The 20,407-nt window shown below is 42.8% G+C and overlaps 1 protein-coding gene across 1 annotated transcript in view; it reads left to right on the plus strand.

The window, feature by feature from the left end:
• Nucleotides 1-20,407, plus strand: part of galnt9 (polypeptide N-acetylgalactosaminyltransferase 9) — an 82,300-nt gene that overhangs the window by 44,970 nt on the left and 16,923 nt on the right. The window contains exon 6 of the mRNA XM_029440743.1: nucleotides 2,383-2,500. Coding sequence (XP_029296603.1) covers nucleotides 2,383-2,500 — 118 coding nt within the window. The remainder of the gene's footprint in view (nucleotides 1-2,382; nucleotides 2,501-20,407) is intronic.

Consider the following 20,407-nt stretch of genomic DNA (forward strand, 5'->3'; position numbering starts at 1 on the left):
TTGACTAAATATTCCAAAAGAACAAGTCTTTGTTGTATTTCAGACACACCACTGATGGACCGGTGGAAAGCATCAAAGCGTAATCAGCGTTCTGGTCGATGGAGAAGCTGGAACCTCTGGCTCTTCTGTCATTGATTTCTCTTTGTTTGATTGTTGAACACTCCAGGAAAATTGCGAGTCAATGTGTGATTCTGGAAACCAAAAGTGGACATTTATTTATTTCAGACCTGTGACAAATACATAACAAATACGCAGCATCTCTATTTTCAGCATTTCCAGAGGAACAGCTGGCTCCACTTATTCATTCAAATCTCTTCCGTTAATTGGCTCTAGTGGGGGAATTACTTGTTCACGCCTTAACATTGCATGCTTTTTCACCCTGCACACCAAAACAAATGAGAGAAGCACCAAACTTTGCTTTTTTCTTTTCTCAAAAAATATTACCAGCACATAAGCCACTGAAGTTGTGACTATAACCAATGTGAGGATGTTCCTTCTGCAGCATTACATCACAAACATAACACATGTGGTCAGCCGGAGGTTTCTAGCTTCATCATCACATGCATCTCACTGAAGGTGCTGAGTCTGGACTTAAAACACAGAAGCAGTGTTTACATTGAGGAAGCTTATTCTAAAGAGAACGCTCAAAGAGAGCTGCACAAAGTTTGCACTGTACAGACAAGCAAGGTAGGTCACTTGTCAAGAGAGGAGAAAGGATGAGGTGAACGAGGCTGAATGTGTGCTGCGTCTGTCTTTTTATCTGCACAGTGAGTGCTAATAATGGCACTTGAAAGCCTCCCTGTCACCGCCTTATAATTTAAACAAAGACTTTATGAGGCTACGTCGGAACAAAAGAGCATAGAAGTCGGCAAGCATGGGTCGTTTTAACAAAAGTCACTTTTCAGTGTGGAGCAAAGGTATTTGGAATAATTAGCTAGCAAAGACATTGTCCAAATATTACTTTTAATCAGCAAAACGCTAGCAGATCAGTCACCGTCACACTTTAATTTGTCTTATTTTGAGCAGCTTGCATTAATTTGTCACTACTCATAAAATACATACTGTGAATACCAAGCCACAAAGATTGAAAGATTTATTTAAAGGAAAGCTTTTCTTGGATATATAACGGTCCGGTGATATAACGGTGATCTACTGATGACGTATCACTGCACGGTGAAGGTCCAGACATGTAATATATTTATACCCTAAAAACACCATTTCTTTGGCTCACACATGATGTGGCTCAGAGTCAATGAATCTTAATGCAGCTTTCCTTTTAGCTTATTCTACTGCCATGTCTCTCATGACTCTGTGTGTAAAAGAATATATGGTGAGTTCGCTCCGGGCGTCATTCCAGAAAGAAGAATGAAACCACTCGTTGGTCACTTTAGAGAGAGCACTTAAGACCTGACAGATAATAGTAGTGAAAAGCAGCCCTGGGGGGACAGCAGCTAAAGTGGGACCATTTCTTTTAGTAAGCACTTCTTGTTGTGACAAACACTGCCTATCTCTTCCTCTACCAGCTCAACCTTTGCGCTCGTTTTGAAAGTATTTGTACGTTTTTTTTTTCCTAAAACATAATGAAATCTGACAATTACGGTTTTATATAAATAGATTTATCAGACAAATTCATTTTAAAATAAACAACAGCACAGCCGGGGCAGCAAGTGCTTACAGTAAAAGAAAAGTCGGGATGACACCATAAAGGCCTGAGGCTTCTTTCCATTGTGGTCCCTTAAGATCCTGGTCAGGGACGGGGACGGGGACGGGGGGGGACGGGGGGGGTAGGGCTGGTGTCATGTTTTATTTCCTTCTCCATCTTACTTTTCATTTCATCTAAATATTAAAGCTGCACTTATCAATATTATATGTTAACAATGTTACTCATTAATATGTGTTGTATGAATGATGGGTCTGCAGTTTCCCCCTCAGTGATACACAGCATTTTATCCTCTTTCAGCTCATTGTTTTGGTTTTTCAGGCAGCAGTGTATAAATATATGTATAGATAGATAAAGACCAATGTGTGCTACCTGCCCAGCACCAAACAGCCAACATAGAGGATCATTTAGCAGCTAGAGAGACGTGTTCTTCCCCGGAGATGATGGAGACCAATCTAAAAAAGAGTGATAATGGAATTGCATTTGTCTGGTGATCAGAAACACAACTCCAATTTAATGTAAACCAACATATGTCAAAGCTGCATCACATCTTAGCATACCCAAATGACAACAAGCGCTGACTTTATACACAGAAATCTAGTCGCCCTCCCAACATATTGTGAAATTCTAATAATAATATTATTCTATGTCCATATTGAGCCACTGTATAAAAGTGTGATAGCTGGATTATCAACATATTGTGTCTCTTGTCGCTCATCCAGAACTCCAGCTATGATTGGCTGCTCCTTTGTGGTCGATCGAGAATACTTTGGCGAGATTGGTCTTCTGGATCCTGGCATGGAGGTCTATGGAGGCGAGAACATCGAGCTCGGCATGCGGGTAAGGACGTCACATTGTCACCCAATCTGCTGGGAAAATGCATTGAAATTGGAACGAGTCTTTCATAAATAATCGTTTTCTTTTCTTTTTTTTTACTGAATTGAAAGTGTGTGTGTTAAGCAGAAGATGGAATTGCTGCAGGAAAAGTAGATTTTTAATGAGGAATTCCTTCATAGCGTGAGTTTCTTGTGTGCGCACACCAGTAATGCCACACAGAAAGAGATAATTACATATCCAATATTTGAGGGGGTAATTTCTAGATGTGGTGGGAATGTTTTGTGAAATCCATATTCAAACTTTGTAACAGCTTATGATGAAGTTTTCTTATGTTTCCCAGCCTGGGGGAAACTGCTTAAGATACAAAACCCAGGGGCATCAACAGAAGTCATGATTAAACTTTGCAAAGTACCTTCAATGAGAGTGAAGGAGGGAAAAAAAAAAAACCCTTAATGCAAATCTTCAACCAACCCAAAGGCTCTAAAGCCTGTGCACGGAAAATGTAAATCTCTTTAGCTGCTGCTTTGAGTTGAATTTAACGCTTCATATGAGCGAAGGGCTTGCTGAAGAATTGGTTAGCGTTTAAATTCAGAAAATGTTTCTCTCCAGCCGAGCGGAACCATTCTGAATCTAAACGCACTTCTTCGGCTTATTGGAATGAGATATGCTTGAAAGATCCCACTCCTTCATTTAACGTCATCTCCAAATCCATTTCAAAATCTCAAGACGGCTCCAACGACACCTCTGAAGTGTCGGCCGCCTTCGAAAAACCACTTGAGCGGAGGCCGGAGAATGGATCGTGATTCCAGATTGCTGCTGTGCTTTATGAAAGCCAGAGTTGTTGCTGACCATTTTTGAGTCATTAGGTCACACAGAGTGGCTTCCCCCCCCCACCCTTTTTTTACCATCCACACTAATAACAGAGTCCTCTAGCTTCTTGTGTCTGTATCTGATAGTTGTTGTTGAGTGATAACTCAGCATTATGTATAATGTGCCAACTGCCAACAGCGTCCTCCAAGGTTATACAGTGTTTTGTGATTCAGTCGAGCTGCGTATATATGTACCTAACAAACCATGCAACGGAGTTAGATGCAGTTTGTGGGGGGGAGATCAATTCAGCTACAGCAGCTAAATAAAATAACAACAACTCTATACAGGCTCTGACACACACACACACACACACACACACACACACACACACACACACACACACACACACACACACACACACACACACACACCTCCTCATTGACTCTGTCTGTTTTCACTCTGAATATTTACTCCAGCTTTTTGATTCCTGAAGTATATATATATATGAATATATGTTTCTCTGCTTGTGAACACAATGCAATCACCAATGTAATTCCCTCTCCTCCTGTTTGGCCTGTCCATGTGGAAACAAAACACATGCCACAGAAAAGGGTTTCTTCAGAACATATACCAGCTTAAACAGATCTGCAGCCACCAACCAGCTTCAACCATTCATATTATACAGCTGCTAATGGAACCGAGATGGGCTTCTGGCCAGTGGACGGCAATTACTCCTTTAAGGCTACTGCAGCTCAGGCAGGTCATTGTAGTGCCGGCTGAGGAGTTGTCATTTCATACAGGCTTGATTGACAAGAACATGTTTAGCAATTAGCCAGGGCAGCTCACAACAGCTGAGCTTGCCAGGGACCATCTGACTGCAGGGGGCTGATGAAAGGCAGAGTTCACACAGAAAGGTTATGGCGTATTTATAATTTACTGTGAGTTCCAGCTTCTGTAAATTGCTCTGTGTCGAAAAAAGGCTTCCAGGATCTAAAGAAAACTGGCTTCTTTATAAGCAGTATGACTGTGTTGTGCTCAGGCTGATTATACAGTACATCGCACTGCATGTGGTGTTGATTCTGTGAGGAGAAGAATACAATTCAACCATAGGAAGAGGAAACAAATCATAGATCTTTGCTGTTTGTTTAGATGTGGAATAATTTACAGGGTAGGACAGAGAGAGGATGACACCACAAAGACAATAGATATGTAAATAATGCTCCCAGCATGATGCGGTGACAGATTCATCTGCAGCCAAACATTTTTGTAAGTTACGTAATCAATGTATTTTTGCCGGATCGGCGTCTAATGCTGCTCAACACATATGTTCCCATTTACTCGCTACATAGGAAGTTGAGCTCTTCACCTATTAAATAATGGTAAATGTCTGAACATCCTGCTCTTCCACAAGGCTCCGTTTGCAAACAGAGAAAAATGGTCGGGGACAGAAATGATGAATTCTGCCAGAAGTGTCAATATGAGTTTATCCTGTAATGCGTCTCCTGCCCCCTCCTGCATTGCTGAGTCTTTGCTGATATAGCATCTCGGGAGACCGGGAAATTGCCTTTCATTTCAAAGTTCCTATGGGCACAACGATTATACTGTGGTAAATCTGTCCGTAAATGTAGTACTACATCAACTCTATCAAGGGTCATCCCTGCTGCTGCTGCTGCTGCTGCTGCTGCTGCCACTAAGTCCTGATGTGGACTAAAACCTTCTACACACTTTAATTGTCTTAATGTATATTCTTTAGCAAAGGAAACAACTAAAATCTACTGAATCAGTGCGTTACTGAGTAAACATCCACTGGGGTTTGACAACAAGTGATACTATTATACTTGTTTTAACGGCCAGGTGCCGTTGTTTGTACTATATTGCATATTCTCTTATTTTCTATCATAAAGTAAACGTTTTCCGAAGCCTCTGAAACAGCATTTAGATCATTTAAAAACCTCTCAGGTGAAACCGGGATACGTACCGCGTGTCACTATTCATTGGAAGGAAAGCAATTTAACCTTCAAAATAATCATTTGGAGGCTCCATACAGTTGATAACTTATTAAATAATAATTTCCTCCGTTTGATAATTAGAATAGGAAACACCAATCTACCAGCTCATTTGTATTTTTGAATCATGACAGTTGGATAAATAAGAAATTAATTAAATGAGTTTAAATGAGTAAAAGCTTGTCTACACATGTGGTGTTTTAGCCACATTCTTCATCAACACAACCCTAACACTATGTACCGATGTTGTTAATGAATAATTGTTCTGCCACTCTGAGTTTAGTCGGGTTTACCTGGTCTCGTTCCCAGGGCATCGATTGCCAACGTGTCACATGTGCAATAAGGGAAGGACCCAAACGCAGGACACAGACTTGGAGCAATAGGTGGGAGGTTTATTGAAGGGGTTTTCAGGGAAAGGGGATGATGGACGGAGAACATCCGGCTCATGGAGGCAGAGGGTGCAGAGGGTGCAGAGGGTGCACAGGGTGCAGAGGGTGCAGAGGGTGCAGAGGGTGCATAGTGTGCAGAGGGTGCACAGTGTGCACAGGGTGCACAGGGTGCACAGGGTGCACAGGGTGCACAGGGTGCAGAGAGTGCAGAGGGTGCAGAAGGTGCAGAGGGTTCAGAAGGTTCAGAGGGTGCAGAGGGTAATGGGTAGCAGGCAGGCGGGACAGGCGACAGGAAGCCAGGGATCACAAACTACCACTGTAGTTGAGTAGACGATCTAGCAACGAGTGGCTGAAGACTGGGGTTGATATACTGCTGGGTTGATGAGTTAATGGATGGCAGGAGTGAGGCTTAGAGCAGGTGAGTTGACTGAACTGCAATCAAGGGAGAGTGCGGGGTCGACACACCCACAACACAGACACAGAGAGAGGAACAAGCAGGCGACACAGGGGAAAGGGAAAACACTAGAAACACAAGAAATGACAGGAGGCGTGGCCGTGACACAACGTTTCTCTGATACCGACGCAAAAGGCCCCCTTAGGCGTAGCTGGGCTTTTTAAGTAACTCTAATGTAAACCCATCCGCGGCAATATTAGACGCTCACAACAAGTCTTCCGTAAGTCAGGTGAGGCAGTAAAAAGAGCAACAAAGTCTTCACCTGGAGGAGGACGGGGTGGATGGATGAATGGGGTTCTTGTCCCGGGTGAAACCCAAGGTCAACGTTGAGTGACACTACTGAACCTACGTATCAAACATACCTATTTTAACCTAAACCTTGATCTTTTACTAAACCTAACCGAGTAGTTTTATTTGAATCAACCACGTGTTCACTGTGAGCATCACAGTTTGACACGTAGGGCTGCCCAGCTCACTAGGACGTGACGCCGACGAGTTCTGTCCAAGCGTCCGTATGTGATGAGTTGGGAATGAGAACGATTTTGTTTCTCCCCACACAATATGCCCATGTGCTAACGCTGACATCCGGAAATTGATGTCAAAAAACTCATCTATAAATCCAAGAATCTCAAGTGTGATCTCGTGGGGTCGCCTGCTTGTCTCCATGGCATTTATTACAGGAACTTTCCAAAGTAATGAACCCAAAAAAATGTTTTTTCATAACCACCTGGGCCAGGCCTTGAGGCATCTGGTCATAATCTCGCTGCAGTGAGTAGAATGGAACTAATTAAAGTCTAGCAGAACCAGCAGCTAGACAGGAGTGGGACATAATTGCACTTCACTTGGTCCCTTCTGCATCCCGAGCAGAGTTATTACAGTGTGCTGACAGGTTACAGTACAACAGTCAGTGCATTTATTATTTTGGTTTCAGACTAGATTTCTCATCAGTTTTATCTATTAACATTTTAACTAAAATATACCACTATATGCAAAAGTTAATTTCAAGAGTGTTTATGGTGCAGCGGCTTGAGAGATACTGCGTGAGGTAAAGGAGACGAGTACATGGGGATGTTCTGAGCTGCTCTGTTGCACCACTGAACAACAGGAAGTTCATTATTGTAGTTTGACTCGACGCCACGGTCAACAGTTGGAGCTGCAGCCGTGGCTATGATTCACAACTCACGGAGAATTAAGGTTCTTTAAAACCCTTAGTGACCAATTGTCACAAATATTCAATCATAACTGTCAAATTTGAATAAATGAACACAATTCACACACCTTTAGATTCAGTGAGACTTAAACTCCCCGGGGATATTCTTATCTCAGATGTCCATTGAATTAACGTCTATAAAACTGCGAAGAAAAAGTCATTCAAGAACTTGCCAAGTTTTATTTCCAGTGTCACAGTTTGACAGCAGTCCAGTGATCGCTGTCTGTACAGTGCAAACACTGATTGTGACTAGGTAGTACACAAAGCATTTTCAGTATTTACAATATTTCTTCCCAACACACCTTTAGTCAACCCGGGTACACCCCATCCCATCGGCCCCTTCCTCCAGGGAAACAATTATAGTATTGTAGTGTAAATAACAAATATATTAGGGGAAGTAAATAAATAAGATCAAATTAAATGGCATTGAAATTTGGTTAAAAAAATTGAGATTAATTAAAATATCTTCCATCCATCCATCGTCTACCTCTTATCCGGGTCGGGTCGCGGGGGCAGCAGCTCCAGTAGTGAACCCCAAACTTCCCTTCTTCTCCGGGTCACATCCTCCAGCTCCAACTGGGGGATCCCGAGGCCTTCCCAGTGAGGAGATATCATCTCTCCACCGAGTCCTGGGTCTTCCCCGGGGTCTCCTCCCAGCTGGACGTGCCTGGAACACCTCCCTAGGGAGGCGCCCAGGTGGCTCCTTACTAGATGAACCACCTCAACTGGCTCCTTTCAACGCAAAGCAGCAGCGAGTCTCTCCTGATGGCTGAGCTTCTCACCCTATCTCTAAGGGAGACGCCACCCGCCTGCTTGTACCCGCGATCTCGTTCTTTCAAATATCTTAATAAATTATAATTATGAAAGAGAGAATTTGTTTTACATAGAAATGATGTCATTAATGGCACCATAGTACTATATATAGTCCAACACTAAGAATATGGGATAAGTTCATATTTGTACATGACTGTATGATTCTTTTAACTATGCCAATGTAGCTAAATGTATTCAAACATAGTTTAAATAATGTGTGCTCATGCTGAAGCCCACAGTGGCAAGTTATACTTCCTGTTTACATCCCTCAGTTGTGTTGATTTTGTCAGAGGGGCCCCACAGTGTCAGACTCTAAAACCCGCAGCTATAGGGAAATGATTATGTTCAATATATGCACGTTACCATCCGAGCAGCACGGGGCGGATATTCCCTCTGCTTTTGTTGGTGATGGATGTGCTGCAGTGCAGACCGACGGTGCTTTGCTGAACAGCTTATATTCATCTTCTAAGAAGTTCACTTTATTCCAAATCAATTGGAAAAGGAAAAACTTTCCAAATGATTATTGTGATGCATTATATCGCAATGAACATTTATTCACGGTCACATAGTTTAGATTATTCTTGGATGTGCATCATCTTTTACCTGAAAGATGGATTATCTGTTGACTAAGATGCATCACTTACCAGTCAACCAGAGAATAAACCCCCGAGCCCATCCAACTGTGTGCTGCATCTCGTGCTACCCTCTACTCCAATATCACAGTCTATCTATTTATTTACCAGATGGTAACTTTGCTCAATGAAAAAAATAGATAAATAAACAAGCCGAAGCGAAGATGAGCCAGTAAGCATTATTTCAGGCGGCACAATAACAGGTGCTGCTTCAAAGCAGTTGGATGCAGTCAGATGTTGCTTTTAGTTTATTCTGAGAACAGCTGCCCCACTGATACAAATGAAACCTGGATACTTTAGCACAGTTGATTAACCTCACAAGCCACCTGGATTTGTACATGCAAATAGATTAAAAAGGGAGTTGACGCACTCCAGATGTGTTGCTTTCTTAAACGTGAATACTTGAATATTCCCAGCTCCGCTCACGGTACTGGGATACAGGCATTAATACTATAGTGGAGTTAAACTTGATGTTTTGAGACACTTGATGGCGTCACTGTCCTGTGATGTTGTGCGCAGGCTATGCTGCCTACTTCTTGAAAGAATGCAGCAACATGACGGTAATGCAGGCCTTAACACGTCTCCTTTACCACAACTCACAGAGAAAATGTTCATGTCATCTGCAGGCTACACTGAGTTATCAGGGGCTGTTACAATGAGCCCAGAGGAAGCTGCTTCCTGATAACGCCATCCTTTTGGGAACAGCAGAGCTATGTGTGCTCTCTCTTCCCATTCATAACATACCGCACCAAGAATTCTGCTGTGTGTGTGTGTGTGTGTGTGCTTCAGTGGGTTTTCTTGTAGTACATACATTCAGATCATACAGATTGTACCATAAACATTTTTGACATACACCCTATTAGAACAGCTGACCAAACCTCTGGAGTGCTCGCCTCCGGCTCCTACAGGCTGCAGCCGTCCACAGTGAAAGAAGTCACCTTGAAAAGGGCAGAAACGTCGTTATGAGGCGGCATTAAGCATCAGCCATCTGTGAACACCGGCCATTCTGGCAGCTTCAAAATCACTGGCGTGCCCATGTCCATCGAGCAGAAAATGACAGTGGGCGCTGAACATATGTGAGCCCTTTCCAACAAACTGAGTCATTCCAAAGATGAGAACAAATCTTAGGCCTCTGAGGAATCCTAATAATACACTTTATCAAATGGAGGAAACAAATAGTGAGAATTATACCATCTTGTGAAGGGCATGTGCTGAATGTGGCCTCAAGAACAGGTGAAAAGTCGAGTCTTCTTCACAAATGAACCAAGGCATACTGAAAATGCTTTTATCTTATGCTGATGTTCTCAGAGGATCCTGCGTTGGTCATTTTAAATAGATAATTGCCTTCATCTTGAATAAATGTAAGATGAAGGCAATTATCTATTTAAAATGTGCTTCTGACAGAGAAGCATGACCACATTCCAGCCACGCAATGAGCTCAAGCACAAAATGGGAGAAGTACACCCAGAAGCCAAACAGCATTTATGTATATGATCACCACAAAGACGCAGCAGCGCTTCTACTCCATTGTCTCCACAAATAAGGAGAATTATTGGATTCATGCCACACAAAGGGAAGCTGTATGAGCCTCTGGACCAGGCAACATATATCAAAGCATCTGCTGGTTACATATTATGCAGTAGAGCTTCCTTTATTGACCTCTGCATGCATAACTCATGTGTCTGTTACAGGGCCGTGTTTTTTCCTTTTATAATAAAGAAACACAATTGAATGGCTGCTGGTTAAACTTCAAGTTGGGAGAGGAATAGTCCTAAAGTGTGTTTGTTCTTAACTGCAGATTATTTTCTCAATGAATCGTTTGGTCTGTAAAATGTCTGAAAATAGTGAAACATTTCCATCCCAGTCAAAAGTCCAAGGTGATGTCTTCAACTGTCTTGTTTTGTCAGTTTAAAGATATTCAGTTTATAATGAAGAAACAGAGAACAACAAGAAATCTCCATATTTGAGACAAACAGCTTTTTCTGACTTTAACAATAATTGATTATCAAAATAAGAACGAGATCACGGGTACAAGCGACCGAACTGTGTTTTCTCAGTTCTCCCTTAGAGATAGGGTGAGAAGCTCAGCCATCAGGAGAGACTCGGAGTAGAGCCGCTGCTGCTTTGCGTTGAAAGTATCCAGTTGAGGTGGTTCATCTAGTAAGGAGCCACCTGGGCGCCTCCCTAGGGAGGTGTTCCAGGCACGTCCAGCTGGGAGGAGACCCCGGGGAAGACCCAGGACTCGGTGGAGAGATTATATCTCCTCACTGGGAACGCCTCGGGATCCCCCAGTCGGAGCTGGAGGATGTGGCCCGGAGAAGGGAAGTCTGGGGTTCCTTACTGGAGCTGCTGCCCCCGCGACCCGACCCCGGATAAGCGGTAGACGATGGATGGATTATCAAAATCGACGCCCATTATTTTTTCATCGACGAGTCAACTAATCGCTGCAGCTCTAGACTCGGTGTTGCTTTTGTCTCGACTGTGTTTTATCTTGACTTGCAGTAGGTAGTCTTAACAACAGCCCGGCTCTGTTTGCTCGTCCCATCCCTGGTACATGACTGCTTCATTCTCTCACAACACAGTAGAGCGGCAACATGGGAGGAACCATCCGCTCTCTATCAACACAGCTTGCAAACAATAGCATTGGATATTGATTGGGCATTTGTCTTTTTCAATGCATTATTTAGTGGCTGAATCAATCCGTTCGGGCTTAATGGACTCAGGTTTACTTACTCCATGGTTCATCACTGTATGTTCCAGCCTGCATCCGTCTCAGGCAGGAGAGACAAGTGAGAATAGATGCAGCTGTAAAAGCTGCGTGTACAAGACCGAGATGAGGTCGTGTCTCAGAGGAATGATGGCGGCTATTGAAGGACTTACTGCGACATATGGCGAAGTGAAGCAGCTCTGCATATGCTTTGCCTTGTTGTGGAATTTACCATAGGGTTTGCATTCAATCAGCTGACATTTTAAAGAATGATCATGATTTTCATGCATGCATCTGTGCATCCCTGCTTAGATAATGTTTTTACTGCAGGTCTTGCTGATCCAGGCTATATCCAACTCAACGGATTGTGTGTTTGGAAAGTATTCTTCATGTTTGTCGTTTGACGGTGACATGGAGTATATACTCCTCTTCTTGTAATGACTTTGGAAATATGACATGGCTTCCTGAGCTTCAGCATACGTCAGAGAGCTGCTGCTTTGGTGTTCAGGGCCATAGGGATAAGTAATTAGACAGACCTTGTCAGCTTGTCTATTATCCATGTGAATCATAAACTTCATTAAAAACCTCTTTCAAGAGTGACTGCGGATACTCCCACCTTAACTTGAGCACATTTTGACAAGGTAATTAAGATCATTTCAGATGGATCGTGCATTTCACTTCCTCCTTTTTGATACAATTGAATTAAATAGAGAAGCATCAAAAGCTCTCTCTGTGGACAGGACCATCACCAGGAAATACAGTAACGCTTAACAAGCGCAGATCGGCTCGTTCATTATCTGAACATAACACGTATCTGTTATCTGTTAGATGTCTCAGACTCAGGTTGAAATCTTGATCTGACAAGTATTTGAAGAGTACGAGCACGCACTGATTTGGTCGCACCAGTGAATCGGCGGGCATATCAAAGACGAAGGGCAGGAACTGGATGAAATTTGCTTTTGACAGGCACAGTTAAAAGGGCCTCTGCATCTACGTATCTCTCCATCAGCATCCTCCGTTTTATGGACGTATGAGGAGAGGCAGGAATAGAAGGCATGCAATGAAGTGATGGGCCATGGGGAGTGGCTCATATCCAGCCTCTCAATGGAGGAGGGAGCGTTCAGTTCCCGACGCTTTGAAACATCACTCATCATTATGCAAGACTTGATAAAAAGGGATGGGGGGGAGGCTAGCATGGCAGCGATTCTGTCCAGTGTGAGATATGAACTAACAGGGGAAAATGTCCGCGGGAAATTAAAAACAACAGGCGGTGTATAAATGTTTTAAAAAACCAGAGCACTCAGTGGAATCTGGGATGGGAATCAAAAAGAATAGAATAGGAAATATCCTTATTTTCTCCTATTCAATACCTCTATCGTTTCTGTACGCTATATATGTAGCTAGCACCTGTGGCGAGTTAGCTTAGCCAAGACTGAAAACAGCAAGCCTCTCCAAAGGTGAAACTAATCTGCCTAGCAGCACCTCTAAAGCTCACTAACTACAAATATGTGTTGATCCATGCCAAAACAGATGTGTCCAAACATCCCTCTGTGTCCTGGGATAGGATATGCAATCTTAATAATGAGCTTTAGATGTGCTGGTAGGCAGATTTAGTTACCTCTTAGTTTCCCCGCTGGATGTAGCTTCACATTTAGCGTAGCCTAAAGACATGAGCGTGGTATCAATCCTCTCACCTAACTCTCTGCAAGAAAACAAATATGTGACTGCAGTGCAATATGTGAATGAATTATTTATGGTAATTAAAGACCACTGTAAGCGGTGCCAGAAACCTGTCAATGTTGCATTTCCTCCTTTGCTGATGGTCCATAAGTCATAAATGATCTTCTTTAAGTTATAATTCACAAAATAAATGCACTGAAATTCCAGTTTGAAGAGTAATTTATGCAGAGGGATATATTTCAGTTAATAAATCAGGCTGTTTGTAGTCCTCCACATTATAATGATACCTCTGTATTCTCTGTTTATGTTTTTCTCACTCACGCAACACATTTGAAAATTGACCTGCTACCATGTGATATTCACAGCTTTCAGAACTGAAATCATTGTCTGTGTGAATAAATATTGCATAGATAATGACACCAGAGCTGATTATAAATCAGGAAAGAGCTGAGCTCCGTGATTGTTTTGATGTATTCTGATTCTCTGTGTGTGTGTGTGTGAACAGTTTTGCTGGCACAGGATGGTTCAACACATCACAGGGAACTCCGATTACGTCCACTGTACCCCATTAAATATCTTTCTTTTACATGATTTTTGGTGCAATGTCTTAATGTCTCTCTTCCCGTAACCTTAACAAACGATGAGAGTAGATCTATTGGGATATTATCCTGCAAAACGACATCCCTTGGGTACAGAGATTGCAGAGTGGAGAGCATTTCAATTAAAAACAGGAACATGTGATGTTCCTCAGATGAAACCGAGCGCACTTAACTCGTTATCTCAAGTGGATAAAGCAGGTCTGTGGATTGTGTTAAGAAATTTTGGATCAGCTGGACCAGTTTCCATAACTGTTGTTAGTACACACATGTCGATATGCTCAAACCCTAATGCAGGTACATGTTTGGAGATGTGACTGTTTCTTATGGCAGAGCACATACAAATCGTCTTTAGGTCAAAGGTCAGCCCACAGAATGTTCCTCCTCAGGTCGGGCTGTTCCCAGAACAATCCTGAGCTGACCCTGGGACACAACAAACCCCAGCTGTGAAGATAAGGATGCAGGCGCAGTGTATTCAGACTGGGTGCGTCAGGGAGCTGCTGTGACGCTCTCACTCACAATGTGTTGACTAGGATTCGAGGAGCCATCTATGTGATCCATCTTTAGGTAAACAATTGATGGAAGGCCTTGTTTAGGATTAACGTGCAGACAAAGTGTCTGTTCTCCAGAATGAATGGTGGCGTACGATGTGACTGCTTCTCTGTGTTCGCTGGTTTTGTTCATCATCTATTCTCCTTGATCGAGATCTAATAAACCCTCAGAGTGAGACGTCACTTCGGTCTCCATCCGCTCCTTTGGTTTCCAGTACTCGTTAAGACGTTCCTTCTCAGATGGCTTTCGTACAAATTAAGCTTCACATTCAGATTGTGGACATGAAAACAATCACACTGCATTCTCATATTTGTGTCATCCGCTGTTTGGTATTGATAATGCAGTGGCTCTCAATCTTCATCTTCAAGTTTAGCAGTTCATCTGGTTTCCTTGCCGTTTAGCCAGGCACCAACTTTAAACCTGGGATTTCAGATGAATGTTCTTTAGAAGCTGATAGGACAGCATGTGTACTCAAGCAGCAGGACTGAGAGCTGCTGGATTAATGCATGTGCACAATCAATTTTGAATGCAGCAGCCACACTTCAGGAAGATCATCCGTTCAGGTTTTGAAATGTCACTTTCCTGCAAAACGATCCCGTTGAATATTTAGATTTATTTTCTTTACGGTGACATTATTTATAATGTTTTTAGAGTTGCACTTAGAGTTGCCTAAAGTTTCCATAATCACAAGACACCACAGTAGCTGAGAGGAATACTAAATAACTGAAGCTGTTTGAAAGTGAAGAGTTATATAAAGTGAATTCCCGGCGTTGCTCCAACAGTGCAGTAATGACACAGTAGTAATTATCTTCTGCTCCATATGGAGAGGAACAAATGGCAGGAGAAATGAATGTGTTTTTATGATGTTTTGTGAAGAAAACTTCAAGCAGGCAGGTAGATTGGCAGTCAATGAATGAACCCCAGTGAACCAGAGCTGCTGCGACATTTCACTCTGCGATATGACACCTACAATAAAGAGTCTTCTTCTTTTGTTAAATTGTGAATAGTTCTCAAAGTGTTTCACCAGAATAAGTAAAGTTCCGTTCTGTATGGTATCTGCTCGTGGCTCGTTCGTGTGTGCTGCCCGGTCCCGCCGTACACTTGGTTGATTGGCGAGTACTCGTTGTCTCGGCGCGTGATTGGATGCTATCTGCAATTATGAGTGACAACTTTACTCTGCTCGTTTTCTGTAACTAGCTAACTAGCCAGCCGCTAAATAAGTCAAATTGAACACCTTAATGCTTCCGCCACACACTCATTGTCACAGTAGCGCATTAAGCTCATTCCTTTTGCCAGATGCGTGACAACGATGTTCAGCTCATGTTCTGTAACCAGTGTCGCATGTTAACTGCAGTTATATAGCACTCTTGCATATATCACTCAAAGCACTTTACAACACATTCACACACACATTCAGACTACCCCATGCACATTCAGCAGTGATAACCATTCACACACACACACACACAGCAAATTGGGGTTCAGTATTTTGCCCAGGGACACTTCGACATGCTGACTGCAGGGGCTGGGGATCGAAACACAGACTCTTTGACTCCTGGACGACCTCCTGAGCCACAGCCGCCCACAGCATGGAGGCATTTGCTAGTCAGCCGATAAATGAGTAAATTTAACAACTTAATGCTTCATCCACACACTCTTGTCACAGCGTAAGAAAGCACATTGCTATCGACTGATTATAAAGCCTTGAAATAAAGCCATCAGCACACTACAAAAACCTATGAATCAGGGATAAAGACTGATTATGAGGCTACAGAAACGTACTTTCCTATAATGTGACAAGAGTCAGTGTGTGGATGAAGCATAGCATCCGATCACAAGGACGCATCGAGGCAACGAGTACTAGCCAATCACAGCACAGTCGAGCGAGACAAGGTGGGAAAAAATCGCTTTTGTGGCGAAGCCGTTTCAGTCATGCCCACAGAATAGTGGAGAAAGATGAACTCAGGTTGACCCCAGGCTCCTGCTACACAACCTGGGGGCCTGTGTTTGTTGCTGCAGGGTAAATGTTCTCCCTATCTGTCAAATATGTCAGCTATGTGGCAAGAAGAGGCATTATAATAATTCTGCATGACCTCAGCACTCCCTTTCATCACCTCTGGGTTCTTAGCTACTCACCCGTCTCATCTGCACTATTTTCCATTTTGACCACTGACGAAGAAAAAGCCTAATTGCTAATATCCTGCTTTCAGTTCCAGTAAAGTTTCACTGGTGGGAATAACAATCAGGAGCTATTTTCCACAGAAGCGCTCGTCACATTGTCAAACAGCACCTGAAACCTTCACCTCCAGACCTTTCTCACGTCCTGTCGGCTGCGTCACACTACTTTGGTAACTTATAACCAACAATCCGACATTCACACACACTTCAAATAATGATTAATAGAAGAACAGAAAGGAGGCTGTCCTCGTTGTAAACAAAACTATTTCTGTCGCTATATAAAACTATGTGAAAATGTGTGCTGTTATATATTTAAAGGATTATCGGATCTCACACCTCTCTGTGATGTAGCAGATGTTGTAGGATTCACTCTTAACTTTATTATTAACCCTAACCCTTCAAGTGTGTCAGAAACAGCTGTTTTGCCTTCAGGGTTGATGAGCTGGGGACCTATTTATATGTCTGGTCAAAGGCCTGGAATAAATACATAAATAAATAGCACGAATATCTGATTTCTTTGTATTTATTAAACCAGATAAAACCAAAAACATATTTTTTTACAATGGCAATCTGGCCAAGAAGGCAGCAAAGTCATACGCCGTGCACATTTCGATCACATGCACACAATAACATATAAAACACTTCATACAAAAGGTACACAGTACATGCTAATGTCCACGCGTCAAGAGAAGCGGTTAAGTGCATGACACAAACACACAAAGGGACAACAAGACATGCAGAGTTTCATTGACTCTCACTAATATTTCCATCTCTCTTTGTTTGGTGTTGTCAGCCGTCGGCAGCACTGTCCAGTATTTGGAATTTGAATGAACAGCAATGTTTCCGTTTGAGTTCTGACTGTTAAAAGGTTGATTCAATCCCTTGCAAAGTAATTCCTATCTGGACACACTGATGATTGTTATTGTTTGAATTATTATCCAGTTTTAACGGACAGTTTTTATGCCCATGACGGAGTAAACGCTGGTTCAGTGTATTCTTCACCCACATGTAAATATTGCCATGAAAACGCCCGTCATAAACCTCTGCGTGCTACATTTTCCCAGTTTATTGATTGTATTGTGTAATGGCGCTTATGGAAACCTGTTTACTGCTGTTAATAGCTTTTATGCTTTTTATGGCTGATGTTTTCTGCTGCCCCGTAGAGCTTATGCTTATGTAGAGCTCACGCAAATGGTCCAGCTGCAATTAACTAACTGCATGTACAGAGACAATTAAATCAAATTAGCAATTACATTACTGTTACATCAAAGTGCTTTGTTAAGTGTTTCCTCTTAATGATGCAGGCTGCAATTTTATGATGGGTCAGTGCCAAATGTATCAAATACAGTCCTGATGTCCTGTGTAAAGAGGTAAAAGATTAAATCATCTTATTTGGTATTTAGATTTGAATATATTAAAACATTTAAAGGCACAACTGCAGCATGTCTTCACCCTTTTCTGAAGCTCTGTTTCACCTGTACAATAGCATCTTATTGAACTATTTTCATGTTCGTATTAAATGTGTTTGAAGAATTACTTTTTTGTTTTTGTTAATTTATTTAATAACAAGGTTTCCAATGTTATCAGTAAGTTATGGAAGTTATGTTAAGAATCTGCAGGCAACAGGACAAGATGTTGGTGTCGGAAGCATTCTGGTTTCTGCTTGTAGTCTAGTAGTACTGAACTATCGCGTCGGAGGGCTTTGGTTGGATGCAGTTAAACAGTTCATGTGGAGAGCAAAAGAGGGCGAATGCATTTGGCAAAATTGAATCTCAGCACCGTTGGAGACGATTTAGCCTTTTATTATCTTTAAATGTGCTTATAAATTGGCTTCTTGTGAAACAATACAGCGCGGACGTCTTCTTTTACCTCCATTCTCGTGCCTGAACTTGCTAATCGGACTCTAAACAATGACTGGTGCATTGGAGGAAGTGTTGGCCCAGATATCAGCTGGCTACACCGGAATTTCGTCGACTGATAGTCGATGGGTGGATTGAGAATAGAACAACTCAGATTAATTAATCCACCTATAGTTCAATACAATAAAACAACATAAAGTGAGCCCTTGTCATTAGCAGAGGTGCTCTCAGCATGACGTCAGTACGTTTTACAACGTAAACACAACATCCTTATTATGTCTTTTATGTCAAAGGGAAAACCACAAATCAGACATTTGGTCTAGTTTGTTTTGTTATGCTTTGCAGCCCAAGTTATGAAGATACAGTCTGCAGTCATGAGCAGTGCTGCAATGTAAGTCACACTGTGGGAGCCAGCAATCTGCTATCCTTTTTTACTTCTCAAAATCATCAGATTGGTGATTCTCTCACAAGTTGAACGGGATCACATCAGCACTGATGATCCTTGAAGGCAGAGTTGACTCCATGCAGAGGTCTTGTTCCAGGTTATTTGCTATTAAATCAAAGAATACATTTACGTCAGCCCCCATCTTCACTCCATGTTGAATAGTTAGTGGTTTGTGATTAGCTTTTCACATTACCAGATAGTCTCTTAACTGAGAGAATAAAGGTTACAATGTAACCAGATGTTCTCTTTCCACTCTGTTCCACATTCCACATGTACAGTACAGGGAAGCTGTCAGATACACTGTGGGGAGATGGTGCAGCCCTATAAATAGTGTACGTTGCATACGCCAAGTCTACGACAATGAACTATGTACAAATGATACACTATTGGCATGTCAAGCAGCTGAGAAGCCCTGCCAGGCCTGCATCCAGAGGTGGAGGAAGAACTCAGTTCCTATTACCGCATAAAAAAACATGCAGAGACCATGCAGAGACCATGTAGTGACCATGTAGTGACCATGCAGAGACCATGTAGTGACCATGTAGTGACCATGCAGTGACCATGCAGTGACCATGCAGAGACCATGTAGTGACCATGTAGTGACCATGCAGAGACCATGTAGTGACCATGTAGTGACCATGCAGAGACCATGTAGTGACCATGCAGAGACCATGTAGTGACCATGTAGTGACCATGCAGAGACCATGTAGTGACCATGTAGTGACCATGCAGAGACCATGTAGTGACCATGTAGTGACCATGTAGTGACCATGCAGTGACCATGTAGTGACCATGTAGTGACCATGTAGTGACCATGCAGTGACCATGCAGTGACCATGCAGAGACCATGCAGAGACCATGTAGTGACCATGTAGTGACCATGTAGTGACCATGCAGTGACCATGCAGTGACCATGCAGAGACCATGTAGTGACTATGTAGTGACCATGCAGAGACCATGCAGAGACCATGCAGAGACCATGTAGTGACCATGTAGTGACCATGCAGTGACCATGTAGTGACCATGCAGAGACCATGCAGAGACCATGCAGAGACCATGCAGAGACCATGTAGTGACCATGCAGAGACCATGTAGTGACCATGCAGAGACCATGCAGTGACCATGTAGTGACCATGCAGAGACCATGTAGTGACCATGCAGAGACCATGCAGAGACCATGCAGTGACCATGTAGTGAACATGTAGTGACCATGCAGTGACCATGTAGTGACCATGCAGTGACCATGTAGTGACCATGTAGTGACCATGCAGAGACCATGCGGAGATCATGTAGTGACCATGCAGAGACCATGCAGAGACCATGTAGTGACCATGCAGAGACCATGCAGAGACCATGCAGAGACCATGCAGAGACCATGTAGTGACCATGCAGAGACCATGTAGTGACCATGCAGAGACCATGTAGTGACCATGCAGAGACCATGCAGAGATCATGTAGTGACCATGCAGAGACCATGTAGTGACCATGCAGAGACCATGTAGTGGCCATGCAGAGACCATGTAGTGACCATGCAGAGACCATGTAGTGGCCATGCAGAGACCATGCAGTGACCATGTAG

This window comes from Cottoperca gobio, chromosome 9, assembly GCF_900634415.1.
Source record: "Cottoperca gobio chromosome 9, fCotGob3.1, whole genome shotgun sequence".
Classification (NCBI taxonomy): Eukaryota; Metazoa; Chordata; class Actinopteri; order Perciformes; family Bovichtidae; genus Cottoperca; species Cottoperca gobio.